The sequence below is a fragment of the Amblyomma mixtum genome, chromosome 5, assembly GCF_055824585.1.
Source record: "Amblyomma mixtum isolate Tamu chromosome 5, ASM5582458v1, whole genome shotgun sequence".
NCBI lineage: Eukaryota > Metazoa > Arthropoda > Arachnida > Ixodida > Ixodidae > Amblyomma > Amblyomma mixtum.
Window position 1 is genome coordinate 117,708,509 of NC_143016.1, and position 15,822 is coordinate 117,724,330.

Genomic DNA, 15,822 nt, shown 5'->3' on the forward strand with positions numbered 1-15,822 from the left:
TTTCATCACCATTTAGAGAGGTGTGACGAATTTTCTGATTTATTTGAGTAGTAGTAAAGAAGCCATTAGGACAGTGTTTTTGCCGTGCTACTCCCGCAGTAACACAGCATATGAAAAAATTAGCTTGCAACAGTGGTCGCATTTCACGAGGTCAATCAAGCATAACCCTATACAGGCTTGCTGTCTCGGTGCTGAAAGTACGAAGTGATATATGCTGCTTTTCAACTAGTGTATTTTGATTGCAAACTTTAAACTTAGCCGTGAAGATTTTGATCTGGCTAGGCTAAAGTCAGCAAAAAATCCAAATTACCCTCAAGTGTGCATGCTTATTCTCTTCAGTAACATGTTTCCTAAAACTTCATTCCGGCCACATTTCCTGCTCATCCATACTGACGAGAAATCTCTCCGCGGCTCTGAACCTGCCTGATAGAAGTGGATCCTACAGAATTTTAAAGCAAAGCGTTCACCACTGTAAACCTTCGCGAGTTTTAGACTTGCATGAAAAATAAAAGATTTCTGCGTTCTGAACAGTGCCTTGGCAGCTGGAGCACCTGTGCGGTGATGTTGAATCTAATTCATTATCCGCGGTGTCAGGCAATGTTGACTTTTTAGTGTCGTTGGATGTGGCGGTCTGAAAATGTCTTAAATTTTTCTTCGTGGGTAAAACGTGTTAATTTCATTTCACTTCCTCATTTGAACAGTTGAAAGAACGTAAGCTGAAATGCTGGTTTAAAATTGCGTCTCCTGTAAAGATGTCACTGACTGTGCCACTAACGTCGAAAAAGTACCAAGAAAGTCCGATATTTAAATAAAGACATAGTGAAAGATGAGCTAGCATTTTACGATAAAGAACTACGTCATCTTTCGGAAAGTAAAAAATATTTCAGGGCAGGCGCTTCTTGTCCAGAGAAGAGGTCCGCAATGAAGTCCGCAATAAACAGCGTACACTGACGCCATTCGCAAACAACATCATGCAGGGAATGGAACATCAATTGCCAATCTGAAAAGCCACCGGTAGAAGCTATTTTGGTTGGAAACTAGAATTTTCTATGACCTTATTTACACTGATGCATATTTTAATGCTGTCATCTTAAAGATAATTAGAGGCCCACATACAAAACTTTGCAGACACTCGCATTTTTCTTGTTGTCGTGCGACATAGGTTCTGAAGAGGAGCGAGAATATCTGAAACGCCGATTTCCGCAGCTAGAGGATCGAAGCATTGCAAGTTCGAAGGACCTGTCTTTCGAGGATCATGTGCTCCAAGAAACCGACGGAAGGGGTAAGATCGCGTGTTGGCGTGAATATTTGACCACAAGGAAGATTAATATTTGGTATACACTCTCCTTCTGCTAGTCCTTCGGAAAGAATAAACAAATTCAAGCACTTTCCTCTGCACAAGGCAGCCATATTTTCCATGAATAGAATGGTTATGAGGTGTTCGCGGCACAATGCTGTCATTTACTGCTCCTGTTTTCACAGTACTGCAGCTGTTCTCTCAGTTTCCCACATATAGCTTTCCACGCCGAAGTCATAAGGAATTTGGAAGCACTGCGCCCTTTAAAAAATGGCAGTTCCTTAGATCTGGTTAAACCTGGAGTGGCGCGATAGCTACAGCTGGCCGAGTGGAACTCGCTCAGTCGAATTGCAGTCAGTCTTTCGCCGCTGCGTTTCGCTGGGCGTTCCTTATTCATCTTAGTCCCTGGACGTGAATTCACTCTCTCTCTCTCTCTCCTATCCCCGTCTCCACTCGTCCCCCACTCGGTTTCGCGGGGGGTATAATGAACGGACACGCGTTTAAATCCTTAACAAGGCTAGTCATTGTAACTAACAGGTGGAGAAAAGCAAGAAGAAATAATTGAGCTATTCTAATTAGTAAATGGGCTGCAAAACGCAAGCTAACAGACGAACTTTTCAAAGTTCCATGAATTCCCGTGCCTATGAAAAGTTGCGGTGGCGCCATCTGATGGCGTCTGTTAGAAAATGGCTTGCCTGCGCCTCGCCTCTCGCGCCACTGCTCTACACCACGTGACCAACCACATCACCAGCCACGGCGCCGGAACGCTGAAGCTCGAAATGCTAGCGTAATGTAGGCGCGCGGCGCGCACACTAGTTGCGTGCTCTGACGTACCTCCGCGCATGCGCACAACTGACGAGGTGGGCTGCGTATGCTCCGCCGTCGGCGCAGCGGCGAGGCGCGCGACGCGCACACCAGCTGCGGGCTATGACGTCACTCCGCGCATGCGCACAGTAGGCGGAGCGGTTGTGCCATGGCTCAGCGTGCAGCCATGCCGACCTCGCGAAGCGGCTTTTGTAGTGTAGCTATCGCTACAAAATCTGATACTGGACCTGTGGTCATCCGTGTACAAACTGTGGGCGCTAATTTGATATTTGAATAATAAATAGCGCCAGAATCTACTAAGCTCTGAACAAACAAAAAATTATAACACATATTCTAATGTACAGTCAGACTGTTTGGATTCCGCAACCAGCTCTAATAAAGCGAAAATTAGAAAAAATACAAAGAAACGCACTCCGGTGCATCCAAAACAGTATAAGCGTACTCACTCGCTAACTAACCTTGCAGCTGTTTCAGGTTTTGCGACATTCTGAGTGAGAGGAAATAAGGCGTGATTGAAATGTTTATACCAACTGCTGCATAACAGTTGTAACATCAATGTGCGAAAATAATTTTCCTACCTCGGCCTGGAACTATTGGAAGAAATATGAACACACATTAACTGGATATCCCTACGACATGAATAGATTTGATTTATTTCTTTCCTGTCATCATCCCACATTATAATAAACTGCCGATTCACCCACAAAACTTTCACTACGAGGAGTGAGGTATTTATTGGAGTAGAGTAACGCTTTTAGTAATGCGGGGCTGTGATTATTGACAACGAATGCTTACATTTTACTTGTCCTTCCTTTTTCTGGAGTTCAACAGTGCATGACCACTTGCATCATCGCTTGACTTCTTGGGTTTGAGAGTCCACATTTCTTTTCTTTTGTTATTACCACACGCTCAGCTTTCCTTGCTCCTCGAGCATTTGGCGCCTGTTTTGTTGCGTGTGCGTTGTACATTATGAACAGTGTTCGATTAAATTCTAATTACAACCTATTGAGGAACAATTTGTATTTTTTGTCCTCAGTTAGGTATTTTAACTATTGAGTGTTTGCTGATTTATTTACGCACGTGTTTTTGCCGCCATGTGAACTATCCTTGTGCTTGGTATGTAGCTGTTGCTTCAATGTAAACATTGTTCATAACCACTTGCTAAGGCCTCATTAAAAAGCCCGCAGTATTTAAATCAAATAAATAACTTATTCTTTAGTTCTCTTGGATTTCTTTCTCTCTCCTTCTTGTTTCATTCCCTTCGCCCCTCGTCCTTCATGTGTAGTGGTAGCAAATGAAATCGCGCATTCCGTCTAGTCAACCTGCTTGTCCTTTGCCTGTCTCATTCTTCAGGTGTAAATCTCATTCTCAACTCTCTATCCGAAGAGGAACTCCAGGCCAGCGTGCGCTGCTTGGCGAAGCACGGCCGATTCCTGGAGATCGGCGAGTTTGACCTGCCTCAGGACTGCCGCTCGAAAATTTCTGTGTTCCTCAAAGGTATCTCCTTCCATGGCATCTCTCTAGAAGCACTGCACGACAACGATCCCTTTTCCGCTGACGACAAGCGTCGCATCTACAAGCTCCTACAAGAGGGCGTTGCCTCAGGTGTGGTGAGGCCGCTGGAGCCAAAGCTATACGGATTGGATCACGCTGAAGAGGCCTTCCGTCACATGGAATCTGCAAAGCATACAGAGAAAGTTGTGCTTGAGGTAACCCGCGCTATGTGTAATCTTCCTTGCGCAAAACATGTTGGGGTGTCTGGTGCTCTTCACAAGTTCCAGGGGCCAACGTTTAATTGGGAGTGCTATAAAAATCCCAGCTACCGTAAGCAAAAATTATGCTCCATCTTAATGGCTCCATAGAAAGGGGCGGTTTCAATTACTTGAATTCTGTCTTTGGCCGCGTGAGCTGTGTAGGAAGCCTTGGGAATAATGTGGTGTCTCCGAAGTAGACAATACCTGCATGCTGAGAGGTCTATTTTTCTTTATAAGATATAAGCAAATGCTGAGAAGAGAGGAGTCACAAGAACGCAGCTATGATTGCTATTAACGAGAAAGCGTGCATAAAACTTCGTACTTGTGGCCAGTGTGCGTTCAAAATGTGCCTTGCTGAGGGGAGACTATAAATTTTTTTATAAACTGCTTTCCCAATATTTCGTGTTAAACAAAGAACTGTCAGGGATTTGTGGCTTGATGAAGTGTGCTGTTTACGGAGCGGGCCTTAACAGATAGAACTCTGGAATTTAGAAATACGGCTCCACAGTACGCAATAGGCTGTTCTTTTCTAACTCTTTTAAATGAAAAAGAATGAATGGCCTACCTTTAAGCTACGTTAAACTGCGATCAGGTTTTAATTTCCTTGCGCCAAAAGCATGATTGAGGGTATATATAAACAGATTTTCACGGAAAATTATGCCCTATGTGACCTCACCCTATCTAAAAATTCTTATCGGCTCAAATGTTTGCAAGATCGCTATTTAGTGAGTAAAAATCATGCTACGATTGTGAGATAACAAAATACTTAGTATTATTGTATGAGAACGCGTGTATATATCGCTTTGGCGTGAGGGCCAGAATATATATCGAAAGCTTTGGCCGTTCAGTTGTATTTAGCAACATGAGCCATGTATTGTGCCAGTTCCACTCGCCACGAAGATTGATGCAAAACTTATAAAAATTATTAGTGACTAGGAGGTAAGCGACATATTGTGGTACAGTAACCGCAGAAAAAGATATGCACAAATGGAGATCATGATAAATAAAAGAATGAGTGGAGACCCAGGTATGTGTAAAGTTGATGCTGTTGGCCGTGATATGGCCGTTATGCGGAGCATTCATGTATTAGGTTCTGTTAGGAAGTAACTCCTTGATAATTGTAAGCACTCAATGGTAGTTAAAAGCTTTTGGAAGTTCAATGTACAGAGTTAGCGGGAAATGTCGGATAGTCTCATAAAGTAAAGAATTACCGAATTAGTACGCTTTCTGTTGTCTCCTACGGAGAGAAGGCACGAAAGTTGCAGCACGAACTAACGCGAGGGACAAACCGAAAATCTCGAACAGCGTGAGCACCAACTTGAGCGTTAACCTCTAAAGAAGGGCTAACCTTAAAAGGTGGAGGGGCTAACGGAACTTTGCGGCTTCCTTTCGGTTGCGCTAAAGTTTTTTTCGTGAGTAATGCACTAACCCCAACAAGGCACACTACTGCCACGGCGCGATTCATTCGACGTATGCAGATTATTGCGCTTACTTATGGCCTCCAAGATTGAACGACGTGCCAGAGCTGAGAAATGTTTTGCCAACTTCGCTTTGATGCCCGGTTTCGGTGGCAAGCTCTCGCCTTTTTATATATACCGAGATGTGGAGCTAGATTATTCGCGGTCGACATGAGTACAAAAAGGTAATTTTCCTGTGCGTATAACACGGTGGTCCTGTAGTTGATTTCCAAACTACCTGTCGAGATAAATGTTCTGTTATCTCAGAGCGATAGCTTGAACTCCATAATATACAGCGCGTACTACAGCGTTAGTGGTTGCACTTCGCAGTTCGGGATAATTATTTGTTTTGTCCACATATTCGCATAGGCAACTAATATTCAAATAAATATGCTATCCGTATTGAATACGGTTTAATCGCTAATCCATTCGTATTAGATTCAATTTTTAGTAATTATATTCTTATTCTGCTCGGTAGCAAGGAGGTAGTATTCGTAATCGATTCAGTTTTGAAAACAATTCAATCATGGCACAATGCTAAACACAATGAGAAAATTCTGTGAAATGTATTGCTTTTAACCGCGTTGATTAGTTTGACAATTTTACTATACTGAATGCATTTAATCCATGCCAAGGCTGCTCTTTTGCAGTAAAAGCTCTATTCTCACACTTCTCGGTTTACTGCTTGCGCGTCCTAGTTGCTTTATGGACTATGTTCCATTCAGTGGGATATCAAGCCCGCTGTTAACCCTTTCAGAATGCTTCACTGAGTGACAACGTACTGCGTTTCTTGCTGCCGTACGTCGAACAAAGTGTTTACTCGTTTTCAGTGTATTTTAGAGTTGCGGCTTTTATTGAACTCAGGTTCGCCCAGAAGAGAGCCCACGCAAGGCGCGCCTCGCCTCTGCCCTTATTGTGGAGGCCGTAGCACGCATCTACTTCTACGAGCACAAATCGTACATCATCGTTGGAGGATTGGGAGGCGTCGGCCTGGAACTGGCCGACTGGATGTTGTGTCGTGGCTGCCGAAGGCTCCTGCTCTGCTCCCGATCGGGAGTGCAGTCAGGATACCAACATTGGCGTCTTCGGCGGTGGCAGCACTTTGGGGCCAAGGTGCTGGCGATCAAGACCGACGCCTCGACGGAGGAAGGAGTTCGTCGGGTCATCGAAGTAGCCTCGGTCATGGGACCTGTCGGTGGAATCTTCAACCTCGCTATTGTAAGTGGAGAAATGCTAATCATCGATGACTTTCTACTATGACGATGTCGCGTCAGGATGGCAGTCAACAGACTTCCCCATTGAAAAACAAAACAGAACATATTCTGATGTAACTAGAGATTTTAACGCGACAGTGTTAAGGAGCCCTTGTCGCAGACACGCCAGCATCGTCGTCGGCGTCCGTTCATGGCGTCGTTGAACGTAAGCGAAAATTCAAGGAAAAATCTCCAGAGAAGAAACCTAGGTGGCAGGTGGCCACCTTGGTCGCGAGGACTTGTGACTTCATTACAACCTGCCCTCCGGATTGTGAGCGAACTGCCCAGCGTAGCACGTGACACTTAAATTAATAATTGTGAAGTCTCTGGGGAAGCGTGTCCTGGGCCGCAGAAGCCGCGCCGGTGGAAGCACCTGCAATCGCAGGGCAATGGTGCATGATTCAACCGCTGCGCCACTCCGCCAGCATTTATATGAGGTCTCCAAGGATACTATGAATGTAAATATTAAAGAATGACCAATTGCGCATACATGGCCTCAGTCCATTAGCGCTATCACGTCATATTTTTAATTCGGAGTGAGTGTGTGTCCCCTCTAATTTTTTGTAGTATCTTGGGGTATGATTTGCTGTAACAACAGATATTTTTCTAGTAAAAACAGAATTCTGTCCAGTAGTGCACAGTCTGTTGTCATAGCGACGGAACAACAAAACGTACAACAAAAATACTACACAAGTACAGAAAATGCTACTGTGCTGCAGCAAAATCGGTCTTTATGAGAGGGCGGCAAAGCATTTCCTCCTTTGTTTTGCCACATTTCTGCAACACCTTTTTTTCTTCGGTTATTTTGCAGGGGTAGACATGCGTGTAGCCCATTATCTTTCATATTCTGTTTTTTACGGCAAAGTACCGCTTATTCGAAATTATCTAGCAAACGGTGGAATTACTCCTTGAACGAAGCGCTCTTTTTCAGGAGTTTTCAACCGTTATCTTGCTCTTGTGTCGCATTATCTTCGAACAAAACTCACATAACATTTGCGAACAGTATATAGAGTTCGTTTTCAGTTCAGTTGAGAAAACTCATCAGCTTTCAGTAAATGATTGCCTTGATCATTTACTTCGAAAGGCTTCCTCAATGTCATGCTTATAAAAGGTAAACATGATGGGCTACTCAGCCAAGAGAATATCTGTGTACCTCATCCTAAACACCGCTTACCCCGATATATCTGCAATACAAATCCATTCAGGACATGAATTGGTACAAGGATTCACTGCTCTGAGTGCCTAAGTTTAGTGCTGCTTGTCTCGCACCTCTCCAGTCAGCTCCTGAAGCCTAATTCGTGGGCGCCACGGGCACACTGTTCGGCCCACCAAGTGCTTAAACAAAAGGAGATAATGTTACAGCATGTACTTTAGTAAATGGCATTCTCCTTTCTTGCTTTTTCATTCTCCACTCTCTCTCTCCCATCTACACCCTCTATTTCATTTCTCCCAGTGCTGAGCAGCGATCTGTAACCCTTCCTTACTAACCACGCTGCCTTTTATCTCCCTATATCCCTCACCCTGCACAAGTAAACAGGCTTTTACCGTTACGCAGATGCCGTCAGCGCAAGTACATTAAACCGTGGTTCGGATATCAAATGGAATAAAGAATCAAATAATGAAACAAGTGACGTAAAAAATGGCTATCCTGCCCCTCAAATTTCGCTTTGCTTTCTTTCATTCCGCAACCTCGAGCTTGCTTTTCAGTTCCTCTGCTGTTTTCACTCGCCTACTGCGCAAACGCGAAAGAACATGCGTAGAACAGAACTGTCCCACATGTGTACACACTACATTGGCTTACAGGTGCTCAGCGATGGCCTATTAGAAAATCAGACGGCCGAGTCCTTCGAACGCGTGTGCAAACCGAAGGTGGACGCCACCCAACTACTGGACGAGCTTTCCCGCGGGCTGTGCCCGGAACTCGACCACTTCGTTGTCTTCTCGTCCGTGGTGAGCGGTCGGGGCCACGCCGGACTGACCAACTACGGCTACGCCAACTCTGTCATGGAGCGTATCTGCGAACGCCGTGTCGCCGATGGTCTGCCCGGTGAGCTCCCTCTCTCGAAATCGTTTCGCCACAATGGGGTGATAGTTGGTGACAAGAAAAAACACATGAGGTTGAAGCGTTCGTTTTACATCTGGTAGGCGTGATATTCAAAGCTGCTACTTGAAAAGGACAAAAAAAAAGTGAAATCAACCTGCACATTATTCACGAATACACAGTTCTCATCGCTCAAATCAAAGCGGTGGAAACTGAACAAAGCTTTTCAAAAGGATAAGCTTCTTTCAATAGCAACTTCCTCATCCCCAAGGTGCGATGTTTAGATGTATAATGCCAGGCGCTACTGTAAGAGTAATTTATTGCTACTAATTATGCGAGAGTTGGTTTGATTTATGGAGGTATAATTTTCCAAAGCAACACAAGCTATGACGACCGCCGTAAAGAATAGCTCCAGGAAGTTTGAACACCTGTGATTCTTTTACGTGCACTGGCATCGCACATACTATTGGAGAGTGTCCTGCCTATCTTTCGTGACCAAATTCTTCATCTAGGGAAGTACTTGGTGGCATTGCAGGTGTCAGTACAGAATAGAATTTTTCTTATGCGTTGAATACGTTGCTATCACTCAGACAGGATAAGTAACGCTTTATATTTCCCGAAGAAATTACTAACAAATGCGCTAGTGCAATGCTGCTTTGCATAGCATCTCGGCGACACCCTGATGACAATAGATGCGCATTGGTTTTTAGCGTAGGATCAGTTTAGCCGCTACAATAGGGCCGTAAAATGTGATCTCTAATGCTTATTTTTTAGAGAAAGGAGAATTTGTACTTAAGGTATACTGAAGTGATTATTTCTAATAATATAAGACGGAATGGCTGTTTAAAGATTTTAGAACAGCTTCACTCAACTCCTACCGCTTTCGTGGGCACAGTCCTGGAGGCAGGAATGCCCTGAAGACGCGGCACGAACCAATTCATGACTGAGGAAAGGAGGGCAGTTGAGGACATATTCTAAAGAAAAAAAATAATCAGCGAGGGCAAAATTGTATATGTGGTAACTGACAGAACATCTCGAAAATGACGGCAGCTGAAAAATACAGCACTACAGAAGAAGACGAGATAAAGACGAACGCAGAAATCATCGGTGATTGCTTAATTTCAGGGAACCACCCTCTCCGGGGACGTCGTGAGCTAGGGTATCACCTTATGAGTAGCACACCACGAGCTGCAGACAACACCGTTTATTACGTGCTAATAAAATAGTACTAAAATGCACAGCAAATCCAAATCACTTCCATCGAGTTTCAAACAAAATACAGCGCAACACCCCGATAGCGTTCCGAAAGGATCCGCTTGGCGAAAGGTACCCGAAGGGTGCCGCGTGGCGTGTGACGCGCAGCCTGTTGGGCCGAGCCATAGGGGAGCCGTGGGCCCCACAAGTTCTGTCTGCTAGCTCAAATAAACTAAAATTAGAAGGCGGTACACCTCACTCGAAGTGGTGCGGGGGCATCTATTTGAGGGGCTACAATCTTTATCAATGACCGATTTTTGAGGAAAACGTTAACCTAGTAATGCTTTGTCTCCAGGCCTGGCGATTCAGTGGGGCCCGATCGGTGATGTCGGCGTGCTGGGCAAGAGAAAGAGTGGTGATGTCGATCTGGCCGGCTGTGAACCACAGAGGATCGGCTCCTGCTTGACCGTGCTGGACCAATTCTTGAGCCAGGGCCAGCCCGTTGTGTCGAGCATTGTGAAGGCTGACCATTCAAACGAGTGTGTAGAGCAAAAGGCAAAGACAAGAGATCTTGTGGAGACCGTAGCGGACATATTTGGTAAGCGGCGAACCGCGTTTCGTTTTTTAAATGCGAACGCTGCCATGTTTCCAGATCATCAGCGCATTCCAGTGTACCTTGACCGATGCATTGGAAACTTACCCTGAAAAATTAATTTGTCGATGCACACTCCAAAGCCCGTTGTGAATTGCCGCAAATATGCATTGCTACCATTTGCCCCTAGAAATACCTGTGTTCTATACAGGCTGTGTTATTCCTTCAGTATTCAGCTCTGTTGTGTACTTTCCTAGTCTTTAATGGTTTGGTTTATTGGGGTTTAACTTCCCAAAGCAACTAAGGCTATGAGGGACGGCGTATTGGAGGGCTCCGGATATTTCAACCACCTGGGGTTCTTTAACGTGCACTGACATCGCACAGTACACGGGCCTCTAGGGTTTCGCCTTCAGCGAAATTCGGCCGCCGCGGCCGGGATCGAACCAGCGTCTTTCGGGTCAGCAGCTGAGCGCCGTAACCACTGAGCCACCGCGGCGGGGCCCTAGTCTCTAATGCTAGCCAGGGTAGCATGAAGAAGCAATACCCTCACCTAGCGGCCATTTGATGAGGTTCATTCATTCAGTGCGTTTTTGGATTCTTTCCTTTCTGAGCTGTGCGGTGCGAACTCAGATGTGTTGCAATGAGGCGGACAGAAAAAATTGGATAGAAAAAACTAAAAACCTGGCGTATATCATCGCAATTCCTATATACCAATATTTGGGGCAGGGCCAAAATATGGCAATCCTGCATTCGCCACATCCTCATCAAATAGCAATATTGTGCTTCAAACGTACTACTGACGAAACGTGCAACCTTCATCGATGTGCGCTGGTTCTTCCGCAGCACCTGTTAGAATGAGTTGGCACTTCTCATAAAGAAAGAAAGAAGGTAACTCCGTTTTTGCAAACTTATTACACACATTGAGTGTCGCTTGCCTTCGTGGGAACGCTAGCGCACCCTCACCGATTTTGAGTTAGTTGTGGCCCCGATGGGACTCCGATATTGGACGTAGTACGCCTGTCGCTCTAATAAATAGTAGAAGCTCACAGCTTCTTTTTATTGGCCTGTACAACCTTCAAACTAATTTCTTCTCTCCAATTATCGAAGTTGGGCATCGACCTACGCGGCGTGTTGGCCAACAGCGAGTATTAAGTAGGGTAGCTTGACTGAGAACAAACGAGGCAGAAATAAACCAGAAAATTTACCTTCGGTGGTTGTAGGTACATTGATATGGGTGACTCGCAAAACAAAAAAATACAAACTTTGAGTTCACGTCACTTATATGTCTATTTCAAGCCGACCATTGTGAGAAAGTCAGCTGAACAATTTTGGACCTACTGAACATATGTCTTGCTATATTTCAGCTTGATCTCCTGACCGATGTTCTAGCTTCTGTTTTAGCTTTTCCTGGGCAGTTATATTTCGCCTATATTTCCTGATATCAAAGTTTGGCGTCACATCCAGTTTTGTACGAGCTGCAATAATGTAGTAGCCTATTACAATATACAATGACTTCATCTCAAACGTACCTGATTTAAGCAGCAATTTACAGCGCCCCAAAAGTAACTAAACAATTACAAAACAGTCATTGATTAGTATTCTATATTCTCTCTCCTGTTCTGATTATCATAAAAAATATACGCCGACTAAAATCGGCCGGTGTGAATTTTTTGTCCATTGAAATTCGTTCGCTTGTAATTCTCTCCAGCCGCTACTTTTCTACGTTTTCCGCGTTATTTTCCCCCTGGTTTCTAGTAGAAACATCAGCAGTGACGCTCAACACTCTCGCTGTATTTGGTAAACGTGCTGGAGGGAAGGCCCGAGCTGTAAAGTATATAGAGGCATTGTGCACCAGCTCGTACTTATTAAAAGCTTCACGCTTTTTCGTTTTTGGCTCCCTCAGAGAACAAAGCTCACTAAATGGGACAATCTGCTCTGCTGTCGTAAAAAATATGAGCCTCGGAGAACAGGGCTAATCAAATGCAGGCCGCTGTGTTGCGTGTCCGGACATCGTTGCGCGCGCGGCCTTTAGGCTCATCTACCTCTCTATCTATCGCAAAGGGGTTTTCATGGCTAACACTAGTGTTAGCTACCAAGTTAAGCATCTGGAATTTCAACGGCGGTTGCAATTTGTTTTTCGAATAGAAATTAACTATTTACTAGAAATTTCCCATTAACGCTTCAGAACCATGAAAACAACGAGAAAGGACACACACACACCCGGCGCTCAACATACAACTGAATTTATTGTAACTAAGCACGTAAATTTATGCATATGTCAAGCGTGCCCACATGCCCAGAGGCAAATATAGTTGTTGCCGAGCCGCTATCCACTGTGGAGCAGGCTCATTTCGATAGATGATAGCGAGGATTACTAATGCACTCAGTCATCTTCTTGATAATTCCTCCCTTTTGTGCCGATCGTTATGTACATACAAACAACACTTCGACAAAAAGTGTCGACAAAAAACAGTGTGCGTTGACACGTGAAGCGATGATTAGCGAGGTTTGTAGCCTTCCTCAAAAGAATTAACGTGCTACATGAGTGGGACGTCAATACAAAGGCGGAACTGGCCTGTACAGTCTGGGACAAAAGTCTCCGGACCACGTGTTCCTCAAACGAAGCTTATAGCTCTGCTATCAGAGAGCAACTGGAGACCACACTTGTGGAGATGAAAGAACAAAAAATTAACTTTTACCTCCACAAGTGTGGTCTCGAGCCGCCGACTAATAGCAGAGCTATCGGCTTCGTTACAGGGACATGTGGTCCTGAATGGAAAAAAGCTACGCTATAGTCGTCCATGATTGCATCATAGGACACTCTATGGTCTTTTTCTAGGAGCAAGCACGTTGAACAGAAATTTGAACAGTGGGCCATGTAGGCGCCACGCTGTCCGCATTCCTTTTTATTGTCCCTTTACAACCGGCCGAACCCTTGACATGCATGACAGACAGCGTGGCTTAGACTGAAGGGACCACCACCAAGCGTTAGTCGCCTGGTGCCAGATCATGCTCTCAATACGTCTGCGGGGGCTTACTATAGCTGGTGCGTAGTTTGGTTTAACTGCTGTTTCACCGGCGTTCGGTCGCCGTGTAGACAGCATGCCCATTAAGGGTACATTTTTCCGTGTTTCGCTCGCATTTGCGGCATCGCGCACCCAGGCAGCGCGTTGTAGTTTCCTTATCGCGGGAACTCGACATTGTGAGCGAAGTTGCAGCCTCTCGCGCGTTTTTCTATTGCGGTAGGAAAGCTGCGATTGCTCACTTGCAAAATACTGAGAGCATGATCTCGCACCCGGGCGCTAAAATTACGTGGCGCTGGCGTCAGTCCAAGCCGCACTGTCCATCATTCTTTTTAAGTGCGCGGGCGCCTGTACACCTACAAACTTTCATGCCGTGCAGAATCGCTCGGCTAGATTCATCCCCAATAAATATCATAGGATTGCCGGTGTAACCGCACTGAAAGACATTTTTCACCTCGTATTTTTAGCCTCTCGAAGGAAACTATGCCGTCTTTCTCTTTTTCATAAAACGTTTTTCCGCAATAGCACCTTGTATTTACAACACATTCAGCCGACGTCATTTCTTTCTTCTCGCTTGAGCCATGCAGAGAAAGACACCATACCTCCCTCTAACGCTGTCACGTACTCTCATTCGTTTCTTCTAAAACATTTTAAGATGGGAATAACATCTATCATTAGTGGCTATAACAGATCTCGTCGTTTTTAAGAATTCATTACAAAATATAGTTAAATGATTATGCCCTAAGCAGTCAACCTGGTCAATGTATTATGGTGCGATCTTGTTTAGATATATATTAGTATGTGTATTTTATGTTAAGCATTATGCATTGCCACTTTTCTGCTTTCGCCCCTGCCTTCTTTAGTAAACACTCTACCTTGCGCTTACCAAAAACAAGTAATTAAGTTATTATCTTCCTGGTTAAATTTAATAGTCAGTCCAGTCCTTTCTCTAATGGTACTGAAAAGAGAAGTGATATTTTGTAGACATCGAATACAAGTTCTCCAGTGCTCCCTATATTTACATGTAGTTTACATAAATAGGAATGAGAATGGACCTAATATGCTTCCTTGAGGAAGCCTGAAAGAATCAGCTTGATGTCACATCGCTAACTTTAATGTGAACGAACTGTTGGTTTTAAGTGTTTTAAGCTCTTTACGACGTGATGGCGCATTTTCATTTCGACAGACCTTTTACCGTATCGGTAAGCTCTTTGTGTGTGGTTTGGCACAATTTCTGGAGTAATTAGTTGAGAAAGAATAACCTAAAACATTGTAATAATTTAGACTCCACTACAACGTTGGGAATTACGTCCGTCCACAGGAATGAGGGAGCCGAGTGCTTTGAACCTGAACATGTGCCTTGGCGAACTTGGCATGGACTCATTGATGGGCATCGAAGTGAAGCAGACCTTGGAACGAGACTTCGAGATCACCCTATCTGTGTCGGAGATCCGGCAGCTTACCTTCAACCGGTTACGAGAGATGGGTGGCGGTAGCGGCAAGTGTGCCGCAGCAACTGAGGTCAAAACTCCCTGAGACCAGATTGATTGTGAGTACCGGACTACCGATGTTTACGCAGGTATGCTAAGGGAGTCGAAGAGAGATGCCTACTTGCAAGAATAAAGTTTTTTTTATAATATAGCGCAAGAATGTTTCTGTTTATTTCACACCGGACACAGAAGGTCTGCTGCAAGGCCAGAGGAGAAGCTGAAGGCTGCAATGACTAACAGTGCCTCTGGCGCTGTAGCCCTGCGTAATGAATCTCCAAAGTGAAAACTTGAGATGCCTTTATGAAAGTAGCATAAATTGAATTCTTGAAAGCAGGAAGAAATATAAAATATTGATCATTTGAAACATTTATATTTTAAGAAACACACCTTACGCCTCATGTGTACACAACTGTACATGAGAAATGTAGAAATGGGATGTATTTGGTGTCCTCCGGTAAACAATTTGTGGTGAATACCTGTACAGTTTAGGGTGTGTGTTCCTCGCCTGCTACTGGTAATACTTATAATAAAGCCTTAGGCATCATCACAAATGAAAAAAACACACCCAAAAGCTAGGTCTGTATACTCCTTTAAGAATATTACTGCGCTCTTTGGCCCAGAACCTTAACACAAAATAAAAGGCCGCCACCAATTGTCTATTTGCGCATCGATCGCATGCACAGTTCTCGTGCACTGTCATCATGCGACGAGCATTCCACACGCGGCAAGATGTAACTGCTGTTGGCATGCAAAAATCCAACTGTTATGTTTTCTTATGTTGGCCGCTGAGTACGTATTCTGGCGCCAGTACACACGAACACATCACCGTTCACATGCGAGCGATAACATTTTCGTCCGTCACTGCCTCATGGCTTAGCCTCACTCACACACTGAAT

The 15,822-nt window shown here is 44.6% G+C and overlaps 1 protein-coding gene across 1 annotated transcript in view; it reads left to right on the forward strand.

Annotated features, from left to right (window-relative positions):
- Positions 1 to 14,972, forward strand: part of LOC149343447 (fatty acid synthase-like) — a 79,790-nt gene extending 64,818 nt beyond the window's left edge. Inside the window, exons 19-24 of the mRNA XM_089546970.1 lie at positions 1,163 to 1,282; positions 3,476 to 3,831; positions 6,198 to 6,551; positions 8,390 to 8,633; positions 10,177 to 10,419; positions 14,758 to 14,972. Of these exons, the coding sequence (XP_089403096.1) occupies positions 1,163 to 1,282; positions 3,476 to 3,831; positions 6,198 to 6,551; positions 8,390 to 8,633; positions 10,177 to 10,419; positions 14,758 to 14,972 (1,532 nt within the window). The remainder of the gene's footprint in view (positions 1 to 1,162; positions 1,283 to 3,475; positions 3,832 to 6,197; positions 6,552 to 8,389; positions 8,634 to 10,176; positions 10,420 to 14,757) is intronic.
- Positions 14,973 to 15,822: the final 850 nt, after the last annotated feature.